At 39.1% G+C, this 12,974-nt stretch overlaps 1 protein-coding gene across 2 annotated transcripts in view; it reads left to right on the top strand.

The window, feature by feature from the left end:
• SUMF1 (sulfatase modifying factor 1) overlaps positions 1–12,974 on the top strand; it is a 101,121-nt gene that overhangs the window by 83,565 nt on the left and 4,582 nt on the right. For both annotated transcript variants that reach the window (XM_058437181.1, XM_032149540.2), the window contains one exon: positions 7,245–7,304. In XM_058437181.1, coding sequence (XP_058293164.1) covers positions 7,245–7,304 — 60 coding nt within the window. The remainder of the gene's footprint in view (positions 1–7,244; positions 7,305–12,974) is intronic.

The raw sequence follows: 12,974 nt of genomic DNA, 5'->3' as shown, positions 1-12,974 counted from the left end.
GTTCTGGCCAGGAAACAAACCTGCCTTCTGTCATCTTCTGAGACTGTTGGTTACACAAACATCCTTCAAAAGATAATCCAGGACAAAAACTGCCACAAGGCATATAGAATTGCCCCATGCCACCACCACGACCAGAGAATATTTTAAGTCTCTCAATTTATAACTTCTCTCTTTTTCCCCCCCTTGCTATTTATTTGTTGAAAACATGTCCGATCTCTTTTTATTTTTATTTATTTATTTATTTTTGAGTTGGAGTCTTGCTCTGTCGCCCAGGCTGGAGTGCAGTGGCACAATCTCGGCTCACTGCAGCCTTCGCCTCCCGGGTTCAAGCAATTCTCCTGCCTCAGCCTCCCTAGTAGCTGGAATTACAGGTGTGTACCAACACGACTGGCTAATTTTTGTATTTTTAATAGAGACAAGGTTTCACCATGTTGGCCAGGATGGTCTTGAGCTCCTGACCTCCAGTGATCCGTCTGCCTTGGCCTCCCAAAGTGCTGGGATTATAGGCATGAGCCACTGCGCCCGGCCCTGATCTCTTTTTTTTTTTTCTTTTTATTATACTTTCTAAGTTCTGGGGTACATGTGCAGAATGTGCAGGTTTGTTACTTAGGTATACACGTGCCATGGTGGTTTACTGCACCCATCAACCCATCACCTACATCGGGTATTTCTCCTAATGCTATCCCTCCCCTAGTCCCCGACCCCCTGACAGGCCCCAATGTGTGATGTTCCCCTCCCTGTGTCCATGTGTTCTAATTGTTCAACTCCCTCCTGTGAGTGAGAACATGCAGTGTTTGGTTTTCTGTTCTGTTGTTAGTTTGTTGAGAATGATGGTTTCCAGCTTCATCCATGTCCCTGCAAAGGACATGAGCTCGTCCTTTTTTATGGCTGTATAGTATTCCATGGTGTATATGTGCCACATTTTCTTTATCCAGTCTGTCATTGATGGGCATTTGGGTTGGTTCCAAGTCTTTGCTATCATGAGCAGTGCTACAATAAACATACATGTGCATATGTCTTTATAGTGGAATGATTTATAATCCTTTGGGTATAACCCAATAGTGGGATTGCTGGGTCAAATGGTATTTCTGGTTCTAGATCATTGAGGAATCACCACAAATGATCTATTTTTAAAAGAATTTCCCGTGGCCTGGGTTTTGTTCGTTCCATCTTTGTGGAATCATTTTAGTATATTCTTCTACCCCTTGTATTTCCTACAATCTTTGTTTAGATTTAAAGTCTTGATTATATTTAGGCTTTAGGTAGGATGTGTGTGTGTGTGTGTGTGTGTGGCGTGTGTGCATGTATGTGTGTGTGTATGTATAAGAGTAATTAAAAATACTTCATAGGGCTGTGTACATTCTTTATATCATATCAGGAGGCATATTATGTATGGCTCTTATTGTGACACTGATAAGATTATTCTTGTTAATAAGATTGATCAGTATTTAAGTAGGCATTGTCAGTCTGAACCATCCATTACAAGGTTCTTCATTAGCCTTTCACTCACTGATTTTAGCAGCCGTTGATACTCATTGCCTAGATTCAGTTCTTTAGGAGAGTTGTTTGTTTGTTTGTTTGTTTGTTTGTTTTCCTGAGATGGAGTTTCTCATTCCTCTTGTATAGGCTGTAATACTGTGGCGCAGTCACTGCTCACTGCAACCTCTGCCTCCCAGGCTCAAGTGGTTCTCCTGCCTCGGCCTCTTGAGTAGCTGGGACTGCAGGCGTGCCCCACCACGCCCGGCTTACTTTTGTATTTTTTGTAGAGATGAGGTTTCACCATGTTGCCCAGGCCGATCTTGAACTCCTGGGCTCAAGCAATCTTCCCACATTGGCCTCCCAAAGTGCTGGGATTACAGGCATGAGCCATTGCACCTGGCCAAGATTTTTGAAATAGTGATATTCGATTACTCTTTCTGCATTAATTATCTGGAATTCCTCTATAAAGAACATTCACTCATAACTCTTCTATTTTCCTGAGGCATAGTTTCTGTGAGGAAGTCAGAATAAATGCTTGATGCTGTTATTTTCTTCGTAAAAAATGATAGTAAAGTGTAAACATACAGAAGTGCCTCATTCTTTTTAATGGGTGCTTAGCATTTCATTACTATGGATTGTGTCAAATAACATGTTTATTATTTGTTTTAATTTTTTTAATTTCCATTGGTTATTGGGGAACAGGTAGTATTTGGTTACACGGATAAGTTCTTTAGTGGTGATTTGTGAGATTTTGGTGCACCCCCACCCAAGCAGTATACACTGCACCCGATTTGTAGCCTTTTATCCCTCATCCCCTTCCCACCCTTTCCCCGAGTCCCCAAAGTCCATTGTGTCATTCTTACGCCTTTGCATCCTCATAGCTTAGCTCCCACTTATGAGTGAGAGCATATGATGTTTGGTTTTCCATTCCTGAGTTACTTCACTTAGAATAATAGTCTCTAGTCTCATCCAGGTCACTAGTGGTGCCTTTTGACTGTTTGCTGAGTGATGGAAATTTGTCACACTCTCCATCCCTTCTGTTGCTTTCCTTGTCAATGTATTGGGAATGACGAAGGAAAGGGAAATGCCTCTTGACTACATAGAGTGCAGTCGTTGTGCTGTGAAAGATGTCCTGGTAGCCATGAGCAGGCTGGCCACCCCTCTTCCTTACAGACTCATTCCTCCTCCAAACAAGCCTGTCCCACTGATACGTGGTTCTGTGGCATCTCCAGTGGATTCAACTCATCGTTAAAGACTTACATGCCTTCCCAGGTGTTTTAAACAGGGGTCGATTTCTCTGCACTAATGCTGAGTGTTGCTTCTTCATCACTTTTCCTGAGAACTTCAGCTGTACCTTGGCCTTTTGAGATTATTGGGACTGTTATGTAGAAACCTGTGTGTTTTGCTGTTCTTGCAACCACGCAAGCATTGGAGATATGTAAATATTTTCGTGTCTATGAGACTAGAGCAGTTACAGGCAATAGTACCCTTGGAGACAGCATTTACGATGGTTCCTGCCTGGTTATTGGCAGAGTCCCTATGTTCCATATGTTTTTCCACTGAGACTTTTTTTTTCTTTCCAACTTTCATTTTAAGTGCAAAGGATGGATGTGCAGGTTTGTTACATGGGTAAATTGTGGGCTGTGGGGGTTTGGTGTAGATAATTTTGTCACCCAGGTAATCAGCATAATACTCAGTATGTAGTTTTTCAGTCCGCATCCTCCTCTCACCCTCCACCTTGCTCAAATAGGTCCCAGTGTCTATTGTTCTCTTCTATGTCTCCAGGTATATGCAATGTTTAGCTCCCATTTATAAGTGAGAACATGCAGTATTTGGTTTTCTGTTCCTGCATTAATTCACATAGGATAATAAGGGCCTCCAGCTCCATTCATGTTGCTGCAAAGGACATGATTCATTCTTTTTTATGGCTGTGTAGTATTCCATGTTATATATGTACCACGTTTTCTTTATCCAGTCCACTGCAGATGGATATCTAGGTTAATTCCAAGTGGATTCTTATGCATGCCTGAGACTCTTGAGCACAGGAGGTGGAGGTGGTAGGGCCCTGCAGCCGCTCTTCCTGCTGCAGTATACAGGCAAACAGATGAGGTGTTTAAACACCACCACCAATAGCCACTTAAGTTGTTTTAGCCTGCAGTAATAAACTTGATCATGAGAGACAGTGTTAATTTTGATTTATTAATGTTATCTTTCACAAATGGGAATGGAGATACCCCTCTTCCCCAACTCTCCGGATTAGTCTGCTAGGGTTGCATAACAAATTACCACACACTTAGTGTCTTTTTTTTTTTTTTTTTTTTTTTTGAGATGGAGTCTCACTCTGTTGCCAGGCTGGAGTGCAGTGGCATGATCTCGGCTCACTGCAACCTCCGCCTTGCGGATTCAAGTGATTCTCCTGCCTCAGCCTCCCAAGTAGCTGGGACTATAGGTGTGTGCCACCATGACCAGCTAATTTTTGTATTTTTAGTAGAGATGGGGTTTCACCATATTGGCCAGGGTGGGCTCCATCTCTTGACCTCATGATCCGCCCGCCTCAGACTCCCACACATAGTGTCTTGAAACAACAGAAATTTATCCTCTCACAGTTCTGGAGGCTAGCAGTCTGAAATCAAGGTGCTGGCTGTGCCATACCCCATCTGGATTCTCTTAAGGGAAGATCCTTCGTGGTGGCTTCCAGGAATCCTTCTCATTCCTTGGCTTGTAGCCACCTCACTCCAGTCCCTGCCTCCATCACCACATAGACTTCTCTGTGTTCCTCTATGCATCCTCTCCTCATCTTATAAGGACACCAGTCATTGGATTTAGGGCCCACCCTAATCCAATATGATCTTATATTAATTACAAAAATTACAAGTCTGCAAAGTTCCTATTTCTGAATCAGGTCAGATACTAGGGCTGTGAATGAACATTAATTTTGGGAACACTCTTCAACCCACTACACCCTCCTAGTAATTTTTCTGTTTTTTGGCAAAGTGGCAAGCATTTCAAACAGTTTTAGGTAATTATCATGTTGTTTGCTAGCAAAAATAGTTTTATTTATAAGAAGCAGCTGAGCAGTCACCTAAATTGAGGACTGGGTTAGGGGATACAGTTGTGTCAGCCTGGGATGACTGTCATTAGTACTCGCGTCACTGTGATAAGTGTCATAGTTATTGATTGCAGACTTAGTTCATTGAAGTTGATGATGAAAGGGAATTATTTTGTTCCCATGCCATCCCATTGGCAAATCAGCCCCTTCTTGTTCCTAGATCTACTTGAGGAGTCTAAATTGCAGGCTAGCAGATACTGTGAGAGACTTGAATCACAATTTGATACATTGTAACAGAGCATGCAGAGAACCACCTAAAGCAGTGTAATGCAAGAATTGTTAAGCAAGAAACAGTGTAGGAGAGTGTGGCCGTTATATGGGAGAGTTCCACAATTATAAATGCTTTCGTTGCTGCTACAGTGAATTCTTGGTAATTGTCTTACTTTTATAGAGTAATAAACTGACTCAGAATGTTTGTCAGATTCTAGATGTTCCTGGGAAGAAAACTGCTGCCAGCCATTATTTTGACATGTAGCTTTTCACGTTTGCAGTGTGCCTGTTTATAATTAACAAAACTTTATTAATGTAACATTAAGCATTTAAGGCCTTGGAAATATTGTAGCCCCGCAGTTGAAGGAGGAATAGCCAATGGCTTTGTCTGTGATCGTTTCTAAGCACAGACAGTTCCCTACTTAAAATGGTTTGACTTAAGATTTTTTTTTTTGAGTTTCCAATTGTGCAAAAGTGATATGCCTTCGATAGAAACTGTGATTTAAGTATCCATACAACCATTCTGTTTTCCACTTTCAGTTCAGTATTCAGTAATTTACATGATATATTCAACACTTTATTATAAAATAGGCTTTGTGTTGTTAGATGATTTGCCCAACTACAGACTAACATAAGTGTTCTGAACATGTTTAAGGTAGGCTAGGCTAAGCTGCGATATTGGGTAGGTTAGGAGTATTGAATGCATTTTTGACTTAATAATATTTTCAACTTATGATGTATTTATCAGGACAGGACCTAATCCCATGCTAAGGAGCATCTGTACCTGGAAATGCTTAGAAGATAATGTGTACTTCTGCCCACATGGTTTACATTTGCAAGAAAGTACATTAGCCATGCTTGGAGAAACCGTGATTCTTTTAACTTTTGCCACTTAAGTAAGGGCACTTTTGTGTCACAGGAAAAGGAAAAACTAAGATAGGAGCGGGGTTGTCCCGGCTTCTTGTGTTTTTTGGAGTAAATAGTTGACAGGTGTGTGATTGTCTTTTTGAACAAAAAAAAGGAGATAAATCCCTCTCCCCACAGACTCCCCTGATACGGTTCTGACTTATTAGAGCCTATTTATTGGTACCTCTCAGATGCTGTGTATTGCTTACTTGATGTTGAGGCTTTTATCTTGGCAACTGATGCTTTAGGATTTTCATTTCCTTTGAACTTTTATCTGAAATCCTTCCTAGAAAAAAGTCTTGCCATTATACTGGCTCTGTGTAGATCTTAATTCTCATTACAGTGGTAGACACTGCTCTTTCTTGCCTCCTTTTAAGCACTGCCTAATTTCCTACACTTATTATCTCTAAGTGGGAGCCCAGTGGAGTGCCTCAGAACATGGACTCTGGAGCAAGGCTGCCTGGCTGTGCCACTTATTTTGCCAGTAACTTAACCTACCTCCAAGGTTGGATGGAGAATACCTGAGTTAATATTTGTAAAGTGCTCAAACTATGCCTGGTTCATAGTACGTATATGTGTCTTTTTTTTTTTTTTCTTCAAGATAAACCATGTTCTATATCTTGATTGTGGTAGTGGTTACATGACTATATATGTTTGTCAAAACTCACTGGAACTGTGCACTTAAAAAGGATGAATTTTACTGTATATTAATTATATCTCAATAAAGCACACCTAAATTTTTTTTAAGGCTAACAAGCAAACTCTTTCATTCAATCAGCAAAGTATTTATTAAGTGTTACACAGTGGGATTATAAAAACATATAATTCTGGCCTGGCATGGTGTTGCATGCCTCTAATCCCAGCACTTTGGGAGGCTGAAGTAGGAGGGTCACTTGAGCTCAGTAGTTCAAGACCAGCCTGGGCAATATATCGAGACCCTGTCTCTACAAATAATAATTTTTAAAAATTAGCTGGGCATGGTGGTTCATGTCTGTGGTTCTAGCTACTTGGGAGGCTGAGGAGGGAGGATTGCTTGAGCCCAAGTGGTCAAGGAGGCTGTAGTGAGCTGTGATCACACCACTGCACTCCAGCCTGGGTGACAGAAGGAGACCCTGTCTCAAGAAAAATTTTTCAAAAAATACCATGTAATTCAAAGAGGCTTGTCAGTGTAGATGTGTAAACCAGTTATAATACAGGATAAATTTGCATCATGACATGGTAAGAGGTGCAGCCAAGCAGCTTATTAGTCATCTAGGCAAGAAATGCTATAGGGACTTAGAGACAGGATTGCTTCCTGTACTCACGAAGACTTCACCAAAGAGTGGAAACTTGAGGTGGGCCTTAGAAGATGGGTAGGATTTGGGGATGTGGGCATTTGGGAGGGCCCATGAATACAGATACAAAGCCTAGGGGTGGAAATGCATTGTGGAGAGTTTAGGCAACCATGAGAGAGCTGGTTGGATCAAAGTGGATTCTCTCCCACTGTGTAAGGGGCAGCTTTGCCTTATGGTCTAACATAGCCTTTTTTCTTCATCTGTAGAAAGGTCCCCCTTCTGGGAAAGACCGGGTGAAGAAAGGTGGATCCTACATGTGCCATAGGGTAAGTCATGTCACTAAACTGTTTTGCTGTTCTTGTTCTGATAGCAGTTTTATGGATTCATTGTAAATGATGGCCCCAAATGTCTCATGCACTTCTGTGAATGCATACCTAACCCCACTGAAACCAGAAAAAAAGGAGGACAGTCATCTCAAATTTGGTTACAAGCATGGAGAAAGGTAACACAAGTAACAGAGGTTGTGAATGAGCTATTGTCAACCAAATTTCATCTATTGAATCTTGTCCCTTTGAGAGACCTTTGTTGTCCCATGAACTGCATGGGGGTGGGTGTATATAACTTTTCCAGCATGTAAGTCTGAAAGCACACCCTTAATTTATTTGAGAATCCTGTACATTTCTGGATTTTCTGTTGAGATTCAGGTGAGAGTTATGTGTGGAGGGCAGATTGTGATATACTGAAATGGAAGCATCCCGTGTTCTAGGTACAAAGTGTGCCTTGTGAAATAAGCATCATTCCCAGAGAGTGTTTCTTCTCTTTGGGCTATGATTTTAGTGTCTGAGCTGGCTTTCTTCATCAGTTAGAGTGACTTGGTGTTTCCTAAATAAGCTTTATAAGGAATTTGGAAATAGAATACCATCCCTTCCCTTTTTTCTTTGAGTCATATATTTTTCACGTCTCCTGAACTCCAGCTTTCTATCCCTGTGCAGAGATGGCATTTTGCAGATTGTTGTTGCCGCAAAGCTTCCCCTAGTAATTTATTCAGTCCAGGTGGTTAGAGACTTAAAACCACCTATAATGGCTCCAAATTAAGTTACTAATTTGATAAGGATGGCATTATCAAATTTTGTCTTAAACAGTGGTTCTCAAACTTTATTCCACATTGTAATCATCTGGGAGCTATATAAAATACTGATGTCTGTCTCCTCACTCACCCCCATTCTGATTTGATTTTTCTTCAGTGTGAGCTGGGCATTGGATTTTTTAAAGCTCTCCAGGTGATGAAAACATACAGCCAAGTTCGGTAATCACTAGCCTAAAGCAAATCTCTCTAGATTTTATATATATGTCTGAGTTTGTATGTATGTGTATCTTCTGTATTTCTTAGAATTTTTAATCCAGTGATTCAGGTAGAAGTTCATAGAGCAGAGCTCAATTGATGCTTTAGACCTACATTGGTAACAAGATGTAGGCCAATTTATTTTCATGAAATGTTTTTTTTTTTTTTTTGAGACAGAGTCTCACTCTTCACCCAGGCTGAGGTGCAGTGGCACAATCACAACTCACTACAGCCCCGACCTCCTGGGCTCAAGCAATCTTCCCATCTCAGCCTCCTAAGTAACTTGGCTAATTTTTAAATTGTTTTTAGAGATGGGGTCTTGCCATGTTGCCTAGGCTGGTCTTGAACATTTGGGCTCAGGAAATTCTTCCTGCCTTTGCTTCCCATAGTGTTGAGATTATAGGCATCAGCCACTGCACCTGGCCTAAAATTCTAGTTGTAATTTTAAATTAAAAGCATTGTCCCAGGTCTTCCCAATATATTTACATGTTCATGTATACATCAGAGTCTTTAATCCCAGATTGCTTCTCTGTTTGAAGTTATTGCTACAAATGTACCTGGATCTTCTTGCCAGGGAATCAGACTTCCATGGAAAACAGGTGAATCTCTCTTTGTACAGTAGTATCTCAAAATCCTAATTGCCACCATTTATGTCTCTGGCATATGGCACTTTTCTAAATTTAGAATCCATTTACTTTCTAAGTAATTGAGGACCAGAAGATTTTTCATCAAGAATAAATGGGGTAACAGAAGCTTGTAAAAAACATTTTTAAGCAAGTAAAGAACATTAACTGTCCTAATTCCATGCATATGAATGTATCTACTTTCATGTTTCATAATTTTTAGCTTATTTGTAATCTACATTGTTATAAGCTTCCCAGCAGATTCTTTAAAAATATCTTTTGACCTCCTACATGCTTTATTAAGCACACTTACATGGTACTGATTTTTGTATGTTCATCTTGAGTCTTGCAACCTTGCAAAACTCATTTATTAGTTCTAGTAATGTTTTTGTAAATTGTATATTTTCTACATAGCTGATCATATGATCTGTGAACATCAACAGTTCTTCCTTTTTAATCTAGATGCCTTTTATAACTTTTCTTGCGGTATGTCATTGGCTAGAACCTTCAGTATAGTGTTGAATAGGAATGGTAAGAGTAGACATTCATACCTCATTCTTGATCTTAGGGAATAAACATTCAGTTTTTCAAAATTGGGTATGTATTAGAAGTAGCTTTTTCATAGACACATGCCCGTTACAGCTTGAGAAAGTTTTTTTCCCATTGCTAATTTTTTGTGAGTTTTTTATCAGCAATGGATGTAGATTTTGCTGGGAGCTTTTTCTGCATCTATTGAGATGATAATATGATTTTGCTTTTCCTATCTGTTCATATGGTGAATTACATTGATTTTCAAATATTAAGCTATCCTTGCATTCCTGGGATATGTATCATTCCACTTAGTCATGATGTATTATCTTTTTTACACATTTTGGATTTGATTTGCAAAAATTATGAGTATTTTTGAATCTAGTTTATTCTGTGTTTTCTTGTAATGTCTGTCTAATTTTGGTTTCAGGGTATGCTGACTTCATAGATTGAGTTGTTAAATATTAACTTATTTTAAATTTTTTGCAAGAGTTTATGTAGAATTAGTGTTATTATTGAAATGTTTGATAGGATTCCTTGGTGAATGCATTTGGGCCAAGAGTTTTAACAATTAATTAATTTAGAGACAGGGTCGAAGTTCTGAACTCAAGCAATTGTCCTGCCTCAGCCTCCTGAGTGGCTGGGACTACAGGTGTGAGCCCATATGCCCTTTTTTTTTTTTTAAATTTTACTATAGGCCTAATTTTTTAAATAGATGTAGGACTATACAGTTTATCTGCTTCTTCTTCAGTACATTCTAGTAGTTTGTATCTTTTAAGGAATTTGTCCATTTCATTTGAGTTATTGTATTTATTGGCATAATCTCTGCCTTTCATTGGGTGTTTAGACCATTTATTTTTAATGTGGTTTTTGGTATGGTTGGGTTGAAATGTGCCATCTTGATTTTTTTTCTCTTTGTCTCACCTGTTCTTGTTCTCTGTTTGTCTTCTTTTCGATTACGTAGTTTTTATCGCCCCGTTTTCTCTCCTTATGCTTATTAGCTGTAACTCTTTGTTTTATAATTTTAGTGGTTGATTTAAAGTCTATATTATGCATTTTTATCTTTTCTTAGCTTACTTGAAGGATTTGTTTTAATTTAGTCAGTTTCCATGTGATGGGGATAACCTTTTAGAAGAGGAGAATAGCAGAGTGACAAAACTGAGTGGGATCCACAGGATTTTCCATAGAGAAATGGTACTTCCAGGATCTTGGTCAAGTGAATTGTTTATTAGGTTGGTCTTTAATATCAGTCTGGTTATATCTGTAAGGTTAGAAAAATAGCACAGGTTGTTGTTTGTGAATTATTTTCAGAGTGCTTAGCCTTTCCAGTAGATGAAGAGTGACAGCTTTTACTAAATTACTGAGATGTGGATTACGGAATTACATCTGGATTGGAGTTCTGTATCTGTTTCTTGCCAGGTATGTGAGCTTCGGCAAATTACTTAATCTTTCTAAGCCTCAGTGTTTACATTTATAACATACTATAATTGTACCCATTATAAGGTTCTGATGAGGAGTAAATGAACCGACATATATAAGTTCTTGGTACTGTGCTTAGCTTATGGTGAAGGCTCAGTAAAAGTTAGTTGCTCCTATCAGCATCATCTTTATTATAATTAGATTATTTCCCGTCTTCTTTTTTGAAGAAGGAACCAACTAATAAACTCCCAACTAGACAGTCAAAAGCAATGTTCATGCCATAGGTGAAAATCCATAAAAGGAAAAAAATCATAAAAAGAAAGAATAATGTTATAATTCATTTTTTAAAAAATTTTCTTGCTTAGATGATAACTTATTTTTGATCATGGGCCAACACCAGTTTGCCTGGCTAAAGTAAATTCTTTTTTTTGAGACAGAATCTTACTCTGTCACCCAGGCTGGAGTGCAGTGACATGATCTAGGCTCACTGCAACATCCGCCTCCCAGGTTCAAGCATTTCTCCTGCCTCAGCTTCCTGAGTAGCTGGGATTACAGGTGTGTGCCACCACGCCTGGCTAATTTTTGTGTAGAGATGGGGTTTCGCCAAATTGGCCAGGCTGGTCTCAAACTCCTGACCTTAAGTGATCCTCCCACCTTGGCCTCCCAAAGTGCTGAGATTATAGACATGAGCCACCATGCCCGGCCTGCCTGGCTAAAGTAAATTCTGATGATCATTCATAATTTTTTGAAAATCTATCCAAAGTATAGCTTCAATAAGGAGATGGGGGCACAGAAAGAAAAACTATGAGGCAACATGTCATCTGGTTAAGGGTGCAGACTTTGGAATCAGATTGAATAGGCTGGAACCTTGGATCCACCATTTATAAACCATGTGACCTTAGGCACACTATTAACATCTGTGTGCCTCAATTTTTCCTCATGTATACAGTGCAGATACTAATAATGCCTATCTGATAGGATTGTTGAGAGGATTAAGTGAATTAATACATAGAAGTTCTTAGAACAGTTCACATAGTAAGTACTCAAGAAATACTCACTGTTGTTGATGTTGTTAGATTAATCCCTCTGGGTCTTTAGCTCAGCCTACAACATTAAGGAAATCCTCACCGTCCTACCAAGATGAAGAGCGAAAGGAGTCGGTCTAGTGTTAGTGGCAAGAGCAATGGATGGGAAATTGAGACCTCTGTTCTGTTGTGGCGTTCTCTGTAATGATTTTGTTTAACATGAGTTACAATTATCTTTAAAATGCCCTTTGTCCCTAAAAGTCTCCCTCTCATAAAAAGCATATTGTTGTTCCCCTTGACTTTGAAGCCCCAAGGCTGATAAGTCATTATCTTAAATGGAATGTGCCCAAGTCCAGGATCTCATTCTTAGCACAGACATGGAGATCAATTTCACTCAGTAATTAGCCATCTTAATGAAGTAGGACTAAAACAAGTCCTTCCCACTTTCCCTGTTCTTAATTAATAGAATGACCCATTTTTCAGCCACCTAAAGACCTCACATCCTTAAGAACCACTTTTGGTGCTAAAAATAAAGTTGGAAGAAAAGAAAGAGCAATGAGGACATTTATAATGAGGCCATTTACCTCTTTAATTATGTGCTTTATTAGTTGGAATTTAAAATAAATGACTTATTAATAAATGTTTGCTGAGTGAATGAGTGCATTTGAAATGGAATGATGTGTGAATTGACTGTTTTCTCAAGTGCTGGCTCTGACCCCTCAACACTAACTTTTGTAGTGAGTCTTGCTTTTTAGGGTTTAATTCTTTATTATCATTTTGGTTAATGGACAGTCTCAGGGATTGCTGTGATCTAATAAAGAACTAACTTTTTGTGGTGGGGAAGGGAGAGGCACTGATTTTAAACTTTTCATTCAAAGAAAACATTTTCATACCATAAAAATTAGAAAATATATAGTAAAGATCAAAATGAAAATAAAATCATCATGCTTCCTAAAGAAAACAATTGATAGTATTCCAGCAAACTTTTTGTGTACTTAATTTTTGTCTTTCCAGAATGAAATTATTCTTTATATACCAGGGTCTTCAGATATGACCCTG

Source organism: Hylobates moloch, unplaced genomic scaffold (genome assembly GCF_009828535.3).
Source record: "Hylobates moloch isolate HMO894 unplaced genomic scaffold, HMol_V3 SCAFFOLD_4, whole genome shotgun sequence".
Classification (NCBI taxonomy): domain Eukaryota; kingdom Metazoa; phylum Chordata; class Mammalia; order Primates; family Hylobatidae; genus Hylobates; species Hylobates moloch.
Note: the sequence above shows the minus strand (reverse complement) of the source record. Positions and strands in the feature narration are given on the sequence as shown.